At 33.1% G+C, this 13,605-nt stretch overlaps 1 protein-coding gene across 9 annotated transcripts in view; it reads left to right on the forward strand.

Moving 5' to 3' along the window:
* Nucleotides 1-13,605, forward strand: part of LOC106661076 (kinesin light chain) — a 166,402-nt gene that overhangs the window by 143,574 nt on the left and 9,223 nt on the right. For 5 of the 9 annotated variants that reach the window (XM_014384216.2, XM_014384215.2, XM_014384217.2 and 2 more), the window contains 9 exons: nt 2,943-3,167; nt 3,239-3,332; nt 3,393-3,621; nt 5,841-5,928; nt 6,035-6,205; nt 6,269-6,473; nt 10,813-11,039; nt 11,179-11,313; nt 12,683-12,893. In XM_014384216.2, coding sequence (XP_014239702.1) covers nt 2,943-3,167; nt 3,239-3,332; nt 3,393-3,621; nt 5,841-5,928; nt 6,035-6,205; nt 6,269-6,473; nt 10,813-11,039; nt 11,179-11,313; nt 12,683-12,787 — 1,479 coding nt within the window. In that variant the 3' untranslated portion in view covers nt 12,788-12,893. Of the gene's footprint in view, nt 1-2,942; nt 3,168-3,238; nt 3,333-3,392; nt 3,622-5,840; nt 5,929-6,034; nt 6,206-6,268; nt 6,474-10,812; nt 11,040-11,178; nt 11,314-12,682; nt 12,894-13,605 lie in introns of those variants that run through there. The other 4 variants (XM_014384213.2, XM_024226939.1, XM_014384214.2 and 1 more) reach the window with 2 other exon arrangements.

The raw sequence follows: 13,605 nt of genomic DNA on the forward strand, positions 1-13,605 counted from the left end.
GAAAAGTTCAATTTGATGCGCAAAAAGTTTAATTTCATTAGAAAAAAAGATCAATTTGAGCTGGAAAAATTCAATTTTATTTGCGATAACTGGAAAAAGTTCTATTTCATCAGTAAAAGTTTAATTTGATTTTGAAAAATTCAAATCGTTCAAGCTTATCTGGAAGTAGTTCATTTTCATCTCGAAAAAGTTTAATTTGATCCAATACTAATAAGACTTCTAGTTGACTAGGAAAAAGTCCAATTAGAGCTGAAAAGTACAATTTGACTTGGAAAAAGTGCAGTTTGTCCAACAAAAGATTCACTTTGATCAGGGCCCAGCTATCTTTGATTTGTCGGAGTCTTTGACGAATTAAATTTCCGTTTTCAAAATTTCAAGGCCAGGGGGAAAAGTTTCCGCCCTAGACGGAAACAGATTTCTGGAAATGCCGACATGCCGAGTTCATCCCTCACACGACTTGAGCATAAACTCTTGCAATATTATTATTCTTATAAATATAATAAAATCTTTAGATAAGAAGCAAATTTGACAAATTTTTGCAAATAAAAACACCACCTAACAATTTTCTTATCTACTGGTTCCTTTTATAAATAAAGTAGGGTTTCACTGAAAGTAATGAAAACATTTGAAGGGTTTCGCGTCTCTCATTTTTCTTGTTCAAACCTAATTTTCTGAATTTAATAAACGTTCTTTCATCTTGATTCTTTTTTCCAGAAGTAAGTAAATTTCCAAAGGAAAATTTTTGTTTCGGTTGTTAATTAAAGCTCGAGATAATATATAAAGCTCTATTTTTCGCTAATTTATTTAACTGTATTACCATGTATAAGAGTTTTCTTTCGGTACGACGATTTTTAAGGTTGAAAGTATTCGCCCTAGAGATGATGGAAAGGAATTCTTCCAGTAAATTTACTCCTTAAAGCCCCTGGCGATCCAATAGGGTGGGCTTGAGTGAAAAATACGTGTAGACTATTCGTCCGTGGCCGTAAATGGATTTTCATTTTGCAATTACATAGCTAGTTGAATGGAAATATCTGTGTAGGTATTTGAATTGACACTGGAACCGGTATTTTTGTGAGTTTCATCCTCCAATTCGTAAGCCAGATTGTGAACATTTTATTCTGTTTTTTGTCATTTGGTTTATTTTTTTACATGGATATGTTCTCGTCTGGATACACTAGTTGTTGCATAACCATTTTCTCGTCAACAATTTTGTTTTAAGTTAGTCATGGTTTGGTTAAGTAATGTAGGTTTAGGATTTTGCAAGGGTTAGAGTTAGTAATTGTTCGGTTAGGTAATGTGAGTTTAGAGTATGGCTAGGGTTAGAGTTAGTAATGGTTTGTTTAGGTAATGTGAGTTTAGGGATTGGAAAGGGTTAAAGTTAGTAATGGTTTGGTTAGGTAATGTGAGTTTAGGGATTGGCAAGAGTTAAAGTTAGTAATGGTTTGGTTAGGTAATGTGAGTTTAGAGTATGGCAAGGGTTAGAGTTAGTAATGGTTTGGTTTGTTAATGTGAGTTTAGAGTATGGCAAGGGTTAGAGTTAGTTTGGTTAGGTAATGTGAGTTTAGGGTTTGGTAAGAGTTAAAGTTAGTAATGGTTTGGTTAGGTAATGTGAGTTTAGGGTTTGGCAAGGGTTAAAGTTAGTAATGGTTTGGTTAGGTAATGTGAGTTTAGAGTATGGCAAGGGTTAGAGTTAGTTTGGTTAGGTAATGTGAGTTTAGGGTTTGGCAAGGGTTAAAGTTAGTAATGGTTTGGTTAGGTAATGTGAGTTTAGAGTATGGCAAGGGTTAGAGTTAGTTTGGTTGGGTAATGTGAGTTTAGGGTTTGGCAAGGGTTAAAGTTAGTAATGGTTCGGTTAGGTAATGTGAGTTTAGGGTTTGACAAGGGTTAGCACCAGGGTGAGGGATAGTCAGGTTAGGTAGAGTTAGGGTTAGGAGTCAGATTAGGTAAGATTATGATTAGATCAGGATTAGCAATGGTTAGATGAAGTAAGATTAAGATTAGATCAGGGTTAGGGGTGGCTTGACTTGGTAGAACTACAGTTAGAAATGGTTAGGTTAGGTAGAGTTTGGATTAGATATCCTATGAACCACAAAAAAGTAAATAAATAATATAACTATAATATAAAACCAACTTCTTATTGGAATGCCACATTGGTGGTGGATCGAAGGGTATCCTACAATTCATGTCAAGAAGCGTATTTGTAACTCCTTCAACCTGATGATGAGCGTTGAATGTTTGAAGTCCAGATCATTTTTCTAAAGTGATTTAACAACATACTGAACCCACCTTTATAATTTCTGTTTCATTGTTTATGTTGTGTGAATTATTTATGGGACAGCAAACACCAAGCAGTCATCGTCAGCCCTCTGCATTTTCTTTGAGTTTTTTTTTCTTTGTCACTGGACCTCTCATATTGTGTCTCCTGTTTTCTTAACTTGCTAAGCTCTCGAAGGTACTTCAGGTTGTCCAGTTATTATTAAAAGGCCAAGAAAACACAAACACTTAATACATAAAGATTTTCATGCCTCCCACCTCCCTTAGAAACACAGCTAGTAACGAGAGCTCTCTGCTCTCTGCCGTAAACACCTGAGAGACCTCTACATAGAGAAATACCAACAATTTCTTTATATCGTCTTACATTACTTTTTTTTATTAATTACTTTCTTATAACTTGAGATATCTCCCAAGACATGCTGTTTTGTTGTCGTTATACATATTGAATTTTATAGGAGCTTTGTTATTTGTACTTCTCCTGGCATTGTTGTATTGTTTTCCTAGATAAATAGAATACTAGATTGGCTATAATTAGAAGCGATTAGATTTTGGGTATCTTATCTTGAATTTTAAAAAATTATTTTGTCTTGTTGTAATCAATCTATAATCATTAGATTTTCTCTTATTACTTCGGACAATTGGTTTTAAAAAATGTGTTTGTATTTTAGGTAATGATGGCTCTAGCCTCACATCTTCAAATTGTAGAAGCCGAGAAGCAAAAGTTGAGGACCCAGGTACGTAGGCTGTGCCAGGAAAATGCCTGGCTCAGGGACGAACTGGCCAACACCCAACAGAAACTCCAGGTATCCGAGCAGGCGGTGGCTCAATTGGAAGAGGAGAGAAAGCATTCTGATTTCATGGCTTCTGTTCAAAAGTACGACCAGGATGTTATGGTTCGTATATTGCTAAATATTAAAAAAAAAATAAAAATTGAGTTTTAATATTGGTTTTAATTTTATTAAAGGATGAATCTCAGTCTGAATCCAAACAGGATAAGCCCAAATCAGACGACCCAGTCGTAGATCTTTTCCCCGATGATGATGCAGAAGAAAGAAACAGTAAATATTAAATTTATTTAAAAAAAAATTGTCCATTTTATAATTTTAATATTTTGTTAGCCATGTCACCAACACCACCCAGCCAATTTGCCCAACAAGTCAATGCTGGTTATGAAATCCCAGCAAGGCTGAGGACACTACACAACCTTGTGATACAATACGCTTCGCAGGGTCGTTACGAAGTAGCCGTACCTCTGTGTAAACAGGCGTTGGAAGATCTTGAAAAGACGAGCGGTCATGATCATCCTGATGTTGCAACCATGCTCAATATACTTGCTCTCGTCTATAGGTAAGTTATTTTTTCTATTAATATTGGTTTGGCAAGAAAGTTTTAAAAAATAATTTAACGGGTAATCATGTCATTGGATAAAATGCATTTAAGACATTTTTTACTTTATGAATTCAAAAAAGGGCACAGTTTTACTGTTGCAACTGATAATTTGTGTGCAGTGTTATTACACTACTATTTATGCTACTGGTGGTACTAATGCTATAAGTGTTCATAAAGTCCTGTGGTGGTTTGCTTGATTCAGAGAAGGAAATTTTGTGTTCTTGAAGATGATGCCCGCAGTGGACGTCCTTCTGTATTTGTCGATGACATATTGAGGCATAGGCAAGAAGAGAATCCCTTTTTTGACGGCCCGGGAACTAGGAGAGATGTTAAATGTTTCCCATACAACTATTGGAAACCAAATCAAAAGATTTGAGTTTGTTGAAGAGTACGTTACATGGATCCCACTCAAACTTGGAATCTGGTGGATCACATCTCAATTTTCTCTTTACTCCTCTGCCCCTTATGACCCATTTCTTCATAGATTGGTAACGTGATGAAAAATGGATCACATAAAAAACATCTACAAAAAGCTTATTGCCAACCTGGTCAACGGCCACCAGTTGTTCTAAAACTTAAAAAAAAAAATTGAAAAAACATTTTGAGCTTTTACTACAAGAGCAGAAGGTTAATAGTGAACTGTACTGTGAACATCTTGCCTGTTTCTCAAATAAAGCAAAAACAGCCTGTCTAACATAAAATATTTAGTCTTTCACTACGACAACACCTGCCCCATGTTGCTTTAAGTACCAAACAATTATTAACTAATCTGAACTGAGAAATTTTATCACACCCGTCATACCTCTCTCTGGACATTTCACCTTACAACTACTTATTACTGTCATTGCAACATTTTTTAAACGACCAAAACTTTGAAAGTGCTCCAACAGATGTTCTCTCGTTCCTGGACTCAAAAGATGATAATTTTTATGTGAAAGGAATAGACATGCTACCTGAAAAATGGCAAAAATAATTGCAAACAATGGTCAATACTTCTCTGAATAAGTTAAAATATGGACAATTTTTTTTAACAACTTGTTAAAATAAGGGCAAAAAATTGTTTTTTAAAAATCACACAAAAAACGGCTATAAATTGGAAGGGGCAATCACCCGGATAGGAACAATGTGATGCCTCCCACCTATCTGGGAAATAAAACTCTACAATAATTAAGGAGTTGGTCACTTGGTCGAAGGGTGTCATAGCACAAACAGGCGTGACGTGACGTTCCTCACAAATGAGGGAAACCTAACCCTGCAATAATTACACAGTTGGTCAAATAAATAAGAACGTCGAAGGGTGTTGCAGACCCAGACAGGAGCCACAGGATGTTCTCCCACGAACCTGGAAAACATAAAGTTGCAATAGTGGGACACCCGATCAAATAAACTAACATCAAGTTATTTAGTGCTGAAGGGTTGTCACAAGACTAAAAGTACGTGGGGCAGTGTAAATTGGGGGTTCAACCAGGTATGTGATACCCGTCCTTGCTGGTTCACCCGCGTCATGGGAATTTTCCAGTCTTTTGACTTTTCTTTCTACCTTTACTCCGGTAGAGAAACCTGGTATAAAAAGGGAAGATTTGGAAACCAGTCAGTCTAGCCCAAGGGCTCAAAGGCTCAGACCAGTCAGTCAAAGATTCACCCCAGGCAGTGAACAGTCAACTCCAGGAATCAATCTGGAACAGAAGCAGCCACACTCCGTGTGGGACTCAGCTAGCTGGAGCCAGTGAAGGACAGCCATGACAACCCATCAGATCTAGTCGATACCAGAAAGGCACTGAGATGCTGTGGTTGTTTATCGTGGTGAGCGTGATTTCTGGTAAGTCCCTTTGTAAATAGACTCATCCCACATTTAGAGCTGTGACTGACAAGTTAGATTAATTAAAATTTTGTGTTGGTTGGGTACATTTGAATGACAAAGTATGTTAAAATAAATGTTGAATATACTATCTGATTTATTAAATCTCAAACCTTACCTGCCCCTACACAAAAATAAATAGCATAGCGCTACTACTCTATTATCGCTTAGAGAAAAAGAAGCAAATTTAGAGAGATTATTTGACCATTGCACAGTCGCCCACTTATACAGTAAAAAAAGTCATTACTTTCTTGCCAACCCAATATTTCATTTATATTTGAGAGATTTGAAATAAATTCTGTACATTTATATTCTAAAGGGACCAGAATAAGTATAAGGATGCTGCAAACCTTCTAAATGACGCTCTTGCTATTAGGGAAAAAACTTTGGGAGAAAACCACCCTGCGGTAAGTTTAATAATAATTGAATTTTTTATTTACTGTTCCATTTAATATTTTATTTAGGTTTTTGTCAGATTGTTTTGTTAGGCACTATATATAATATTTATTATAGGTGGCAGCAACCTTAAACAATTTGGCTGTTCTTTATGGAAAGAGGGGCAAATATCGGGATGCTGAACCCCTCTGTAAAAGGGCTTTAGAAATTAGAGAAAAAGTGTTAGGACGCGATCACCCTGATGTCGCAAAGCAGTTGAACAATTTGGCTTTACTCTGTCAAAACCAGGTAATAAAATGCCAAGGCATAAAAGCTAGACCGGTGTATTTAACAAATTTTTATATTTCCAAGGGGAAATACGAAGAGGTAGAACGATATTACCAAAGAGCTCTCGAGATCTACGAATCGAAACTAGGACCTGACGACTCGAACGTTGCAAAAACGAAAAACAACCTAGCCTCCTGTTATCTAAAGCAAGGCAAATACAAAGAGGCTGAAATTTTGTATAAGCAAGTCCTGACACGAGCGCACGAAAGGGAATTCGGAACTATAGACGGTAAGGGCACTTAAACTTGAATACATCTGCATTGTTTAATTACTTTTTTTATGTAGCTTTCACCACAGCATGTTAACTGTAGTTTTTCATTTTTTTTTTTTAACTATTACTCTCAAAGATGATTTTCTTGTCTGTATGAAAGGAAAAAGTGGAAAATTTTAAGATACGTAAAACATAAAATCCCAACAAACTTGACATCACAAGAAATTTTATTTTTATGTTATTGTATAAGCCAGAGCAAATTTGAAGCTTGTTATATAATTATATATAGTTGTGTATAATTTACTTGGTAAAATGTAGACATTATAGTTTAATAAATTACAATGGGAACCCATTAATCCAGAATTTGTCCAAAAATTATTTTTTTTTAAAATGTACAGTCAACTCTTGATAACTTGAATTTCAAGGGAAAATTAAAAAATTCGAGTTATCGAGTTTTTCAATTAATTGAGGTTTGAGGTATTGAGCAGGCTAATCCACTTGCTGCGCCATTCTTATCCCTATTTTTTTACAATTGTGGATAAAGTGTTTGGCGGTACGCCGGATTCTTCGGTAACATCACCTTTTTCTTAATATCTTCCACCTTGCTTTCTCCTCCATGCTTAATGTCTTACAATGACGTTTCATAGACTTTTTTTTTGGGGGGGGGAAACCTGGCCAATAAGCTTGAACTGTATCGGGTGCTGTCTGGCGTAGGACTGTTAAGAGAGTGGAGGGAAGAGCCCATCGGGTAAAAAAATGGCATGGTCGTGTGGGCTTACAAAAAATTTTCATCTAATCGAGATTTTCAGTTTGAAATGTTCAACTTATAGAGTTATGTTTTATAAGGAAAACGATGGGGATTTGAAAAAAAATCAAGTTATTAAGGTTCGAGTTGCCAAGAGTCTACTGTATTTGTATAATTTTTTTTTTTTCATAGTGAAAACACTCAAATAAGTTTGCATATCACACATGTCATAATCTTGCTTAATTTCCATTGTGAGAATAGTAAATTTAAACAAAGATAATATAAATAAAGTTTACTTGGGTTATCATCTCTATCTAAATTCTAATGTATCGTATAAAACTTACAATGGAAGATTATAGATATACGATTGTAGGTTTTAATGAATTTTTTTCTGTGATGGTTAACCGAAAAATATTATACTAGTGTCCAAGGATTTATGAAAATTCTAGGAGCTGAGTAAAAAAAGGTAACCTCCTATGAGATGTATTCAGGACAGTTTTGGCACAGTTACTGATTTTGCGATGACTAGTACCCATGTGTGGTCAAGTAAATCTCAGACAGTATTTCTAGGTCATCATGAACTGTTCTTCAATCTTATGCTTCCCACTTTTTGTAAGTTCTTCAAGTTAGCGAGTCTTTGAGATGGACCTATGGCTCTCGGCAGTTCAAAGTATGTCCAGATGGCCCTGAGGCCTAGGAGGCGTCCATTTTCAAAATTTCCTGTTTACATATTCTTAAATTAAAAAGTTTTCATGATAACTTTACAGTTTGTAAAGAGATAAAAAGAACTATTTGACTCCATTCTCAGCATCATTTACATTACTATTAAATATTTTTTATTGATGATGGTACATCTTAAGAGGAATAGAAGGCCGTAAACCTCATGGTTTTATCTCAATCCTTTCAAAAGTTACAACACGTTTCTTTACATAAAACCACAATTTTCTCCACTCTAATGTACTTTCTCCTAACTTTTGATCCCATTTTTAAATTTAGCACCGAATTTCCTTTTAGGTTTTTAGTTTAGTCCACTTTTTTGTTTTTAAATGACCAGTCTCACAAATAATTTATGAACATCATGAAATTTGTGAAATTGTAATTTTGGATCAACTTCTTTGAAACATAGGTTGCATTTCATTTTTAAAAGTATCAAACTAGCTAAAAATGTCAACATTTTATGAGCTTTCCAATAGTCTATTGTAAACTTTGATTTTTTTATGGGCAATTTCAGTCGGAAAATGTGGTCCGGGATGTATCCTGGGAATTAAATACATGGCCCAACAGTTGGTCAGGCATACAAATTAATAATTAGCAAACACATTCTACAATAATTTATTAGTAAAGAAATAAAACTGTTTTTCAAAATAAAACTTGATCTACTCTGTCATGACATAACAAAATGAAAAATCGATGTTTCAAACTGGGTGGTCAGCTCATCGCATTAAATTTTTTTTTGGAGTGGAATAGCTTTATTAGTGTACTATCACCCAATTTGTTTTTTTATTTGCACTATCTCTGGGACACCCTGTAGGGTGTGTATAAACAATTCACTTTGCTGCCTGTCTTTTTTTCTGAGCAGTAGCAGAGGTAGCGGTCAAGTGTCTTTGATGTATTTACATACTCGAGCTATCCTTTTGCATGACAACTTCCCGGAAATGGGGTGTAACGTATAAATACAAGTTACAGAACATTAATACCTCAGACAAAGTGGGAAAAACTAAAAAAAAAAAGATAATTATTAAATTTTTAGGAAGAAACAAGGGGATTTAACACGAATCACAAAAATTGCTATTTTGTGACATTTTAATGTAAAGGGATTTTAAAACAATAAAAAATGAGTGAGATTATGCATTTCTTTTGTTCCACCCATCAGGGGGAATTTTAATTTTCAAAGACAAACGTTTTATCAGTCTCAGGACAAATGGGTTTTCATGTATATTGTTAATTTGTTTCCAGTTATAATAAAAAATAAATAAAAAAACGACTGTATATTTTAAGTGTTTGTTATTAACAAATTTCTTAGTCAAAAATGATTATTTTTTATTGCACGAAAAGTTTTATGTTTTTGTAAATTTTATTCCTCCAATTTTCTTGTTTTAGGGACAAAGAAAAAAAATTTAGAAGCGGAGAAGTAGATTTATATATTCTTTTATTTTTTAAAAAAATACATAATTATGTATAAACAACATAACACTGATAATGTCAATTGTGATTATTTAATAATTATTCTATTAATAGCAAAGCTTTGGCTTTTTTTTCATAATGAGTTTTGGGCAGTATGTTAGCTTTTGAGTAATTAAATTAAGATATTGAAAATTTTAATTAAGGACTATTTACAAGATATTACAATTATTAAATAGTTCCTTTTATTTATGATTATTTATGGTAGTTTTTGTATATGTAGTCCGCACTAGAATTTTTTGTAGCATGTCATTAATTTCCTTTATGTTGTGTTTGGTTTATATTTAAATTTGCCTTTCCTTTAAAATTTTTTTTTTTTACTTTTTCATCAACTACTGCTGATGTGTGCTGTAAAGAATAATTTAAATTGGCAGGAGAAAATGCATGGAGCTTATTGCATAAAAATGCATTCCTGTATTTTTATGATTTTCTTATTATATATTTTAGAAGAAAAAAAAAAAAAAACTGTCAGATCTGTTACTTATTTGTTGAACAACAAACATTAGTTTAGATGTCTGTTATTAAAGATTAAATATTTTATTTTTTCATATTGTATAGTTTCAGCCTTATAGTTATATTTTTTTCAAGACCTTCCCTTCAATTAAGCACGATGTGATCAGTTTTACAAATAAATTTCAATTACATTACAACATAAAACTCTTCGCTTGTGTAATTATGTCAATTAATGTTTGTAAGAGTTTCTAGAATTAAGTTTGACATTTTCAAGAGAAAGAAAAGTTTCTATGTGAATCATATAAAGACGTTTGTTTGAAAGATATATGAGACTTTGTTACTTGTTTAAATTAGAAATTTATTCGCCTGTTTTACAAGTTTTAAAATATTTAAATAATGTTACATAGTACAAAATGTTGATTGATTGATCTTCCTTTATTCTTGTCATTGTGTCTGTTCACTATAAAATACTGTATACATTTGAAATGACATCAGTTACCTGGTGATTGTATTTTTCTATGAAATAAATTATATTGATATTAAACAATCGTAATCTGTGATTATTTAACAAAAAAACTTTTATTTTGTTATTTATATTTTGGTAGGTACATAAAGTTTTTTTTTTAGCTTTTGCAATCATTATTTAATTTAATTTTCTTTTTAATCGCTTTTGTATAAATTTGAAAATCGCCGCTATTACACTGCTTTGCATGCATCACTTGGTGAACTACAACATTGAATTCAGAGGATTGTGCAACTGTTCACTGAGTGCTAATAATATTTCAGAGAGCAGTGAAGGCTGTGTCAGGTTGTTGATAAAATAATTATAACAATCTTGGTTCTCAAATTTATATAAAATGCAGCGTCTTCTGTAAGCATGCTTGTCTCCCTCTTCATTCGTCGTGCGGTGCCTCTGAAAATTGATTAGCACAAGTTCAGTTGTACATAGGCTACATTGGACTGTTTTTCCATTTGCAGGGGATAACAAGCCGATCTGGCAGGTGGCAGAGGAAAGAGAGGAGAACAAGCTCCGTAACAAGGGTAACGTACCGTACGGTGAATACGGAGGATGGCACAAAGCTGCCAAAGTGGACTCGCCGACAGTCACAACCACATTAAAAAACCTCGGAGCTTTATACAGGAGGCAAGGGAAATACGAGGCCGCTGAAACTTTAGACGACTGGGCCCTGCGATCAAGGAAAGAGGTGATTTTTTTTCTTATTGAATTTATGTAATTTATTGTTTTTTTTTTTCTAAATAAAAATCATCAAATTTAACTCTTATCATTGAATTATAAAAACCTTAAATGTCAAGTATGAATTTAAGGATTTTTTTTTCTTCTAGCCTGTGGATATTGTAAAGCATGCCAAGATGGCCCAAATTTTAGCTAGTGGCGAAAGGCGAAGTAGTGGAAAAAACCAAAGGGTCGGGTCAAGAGAATCGCTCGAGTCCATGCAGTATGACCAGACCCCAGAAGATGTAAGTTTCAAATTTTGTATACTGCAAGTTTAAAATTGTAATTAAAACTGGTTAGATTAATAATTCGAGCCCATCTGTATGAGACATTTTCTCAAAAAATAATTTTCATTTTAAATTCTAAGTTAAAAACTATTAAATTAACTAGTTTCGTGGTCCGCTTGACCAATTAATATCATATAATTAAGTAAGGTTTTTAGTTGAGATAGAAAAGTCAATGGCACGAGCGGGATTCGAACCCACGAACTTAGGTTAGATACGCCGCTGCTCTACCACTTGAGCTATCGTGACTTCAATCCACTTGGACACACTTCCCATCTCAACCGCACCTTTTGAATTTTCCCTCTTTTTTGCCATTTTTCAAATGTCGTGTAATCTATTTGATTCTTGGCGGGAAGTTGGTGCCCGAGTGGATCGAGGTCACAATAGCTCAAGTGGTAGAGCAGCGGCTTATCAAGCCGAAGATCGTGGGTTCGAATCCTGCTCGTGCCATTGACTTTTTTATCTCAACTAAAAACCTTAATTAATTGTAAGATATTAATTGGTGAAGCGGACCACGAAACTAGTGAATTTAATAAGTTTAAATGAAGTATACTTCACTAAAGCTCTCCATGGCCATTTCATTTGTCGCCGAGAATCCAATCTGATTACATGACATTTGAAAAATGGCAAAAAGGAGGGAAAATTCAAAAGGTGGGGTTGAGATGGGAAATTCGTGTCTGAGTGGATCAAGGTCACGATAGCTCAAGTGGTAGAGCAACGGCTTATCAAGCCGAAGATCGTGGGTTCGAATCCTGCTCGTGCCATTGACTTTTTTATCTCAACTAAAAACCTTAATTAATTGTAAGTTTAAAACTTCATGAATTTTACTAGCTAAAAATTTAATTGGGTGTGTGATTTGTGTGTCGTTCATAGACCATCGAAGGCAAATAGTTGCCATTTTAAATTGATAAGTTTATGCAAAAAATTTAATTTAATAATATTCAAGTGCATGCGCATGTTAATATATCATTTATCTATTTTTATTTTATTCTGTCCTTCAAACAATTACTGGCTTTCATTAAGATAATAAAATTTGGTTTTCTCGATACAAATCTAAAATCAATAAATTGGAGGTATTAATTTATAAAGCATAATACCATTACACAGCGAGAGAAAATAAACATTAAATAAAAGCTAAATCATATTTTATCTATTTTTTTCCCAACTTTTTAGTGCATGCATTTTTTAATAGACAATAAAACAGTTATGCTTTATATAATTTAATATTGTTTTAGTTTTAAAGGTAAGTTGTGTTCGTGTTTGTTCCTTTCCTAGTAGAATTTATAATAAAGTAATTAGGTTATTGAGAAATTTGTCGTATTTGTCGCAGAGTGCAGCACTAAGTTATGTACAGAGAACACCATCCGGTAACCTGGACACAAAACAAGGTGGAATCAGAACTAAAATTTACAGCGTATTTGGAATCAAACAATAACTTTTAAACCTTTAAACCCTTTTTACTACTACATGCGATAATTATAAATTTAAAAAAATACAAAAAAAAAATAAACTGCTCACTGTTTGTTGTTAATTTATAAAAAAGTTTTATTTTTTAAGATAGTTTTAATAAAATATTAAAGTTGAACGAAAATACTATCTGTACAGAAGAACTAATTTGTGCAAATTAATCAAAAAGTAATTTTAATTTGTTTAGATATATAATAATTTGCAGTTATTTCTTAGTATGGTGTTAAATAATCAATGTTCCTAAAGGGAAACAAAGTAAGTGTTATTAATTATCCGCCCTGTTTAATGCAGGTCTAATTAAAAAAAAAAAAAAATGTTCCTCAATCTAAATATGCTTCCGTAGTCTGATAAATATTTACGACTGATTGATAAAATGGGATATGACTGTCTTTTTTTTTTAAATTTTTTAGAAATCCCAAAAGTTAAATGGTTATCAACTCACAATGATAATTATGTTAATAGATTCTGATTTCAATTTTTTTAAATTTAACATTTACGTTTAATATTTTATCATATATCTTATAATTTATTTCTTCAAAATAATATTAAGTATTATTTATTGAAAGTAAAGTAAATTAAAACTTTCTATAATGTTAAGAGTTTTGTTTATGTCTACAAATCAATAATTTATTGTCTAATTGTGTTTCGTTTTATTTTCAGTGTAAATAAACATTGTGATTTTGTTGTGAGTGATACAGTTTGACAATGGGGTTTCTTAACATTCCCTTTTTGTTACCATATTTATCTAGGCCAATGTTTTCATATAAGAGCTTTTATTTTTGCCCC

The sequence above is a fragment of the Cimex lectularius genome, unplaced genomic scaffold (assembly GCF_000648675.2).
Source record: "Cimex lectularius strain Harlan isolate CLEC.00 unplaced genomic scaffold, Clec_2.1 scaffold194, whole genome shotgun sequence".
NCBI lineage: Eukaryota > Metazoa > Arthropoda > Insecta > Hemiptera > Cimicidae > Cimex > Cimex lectularius.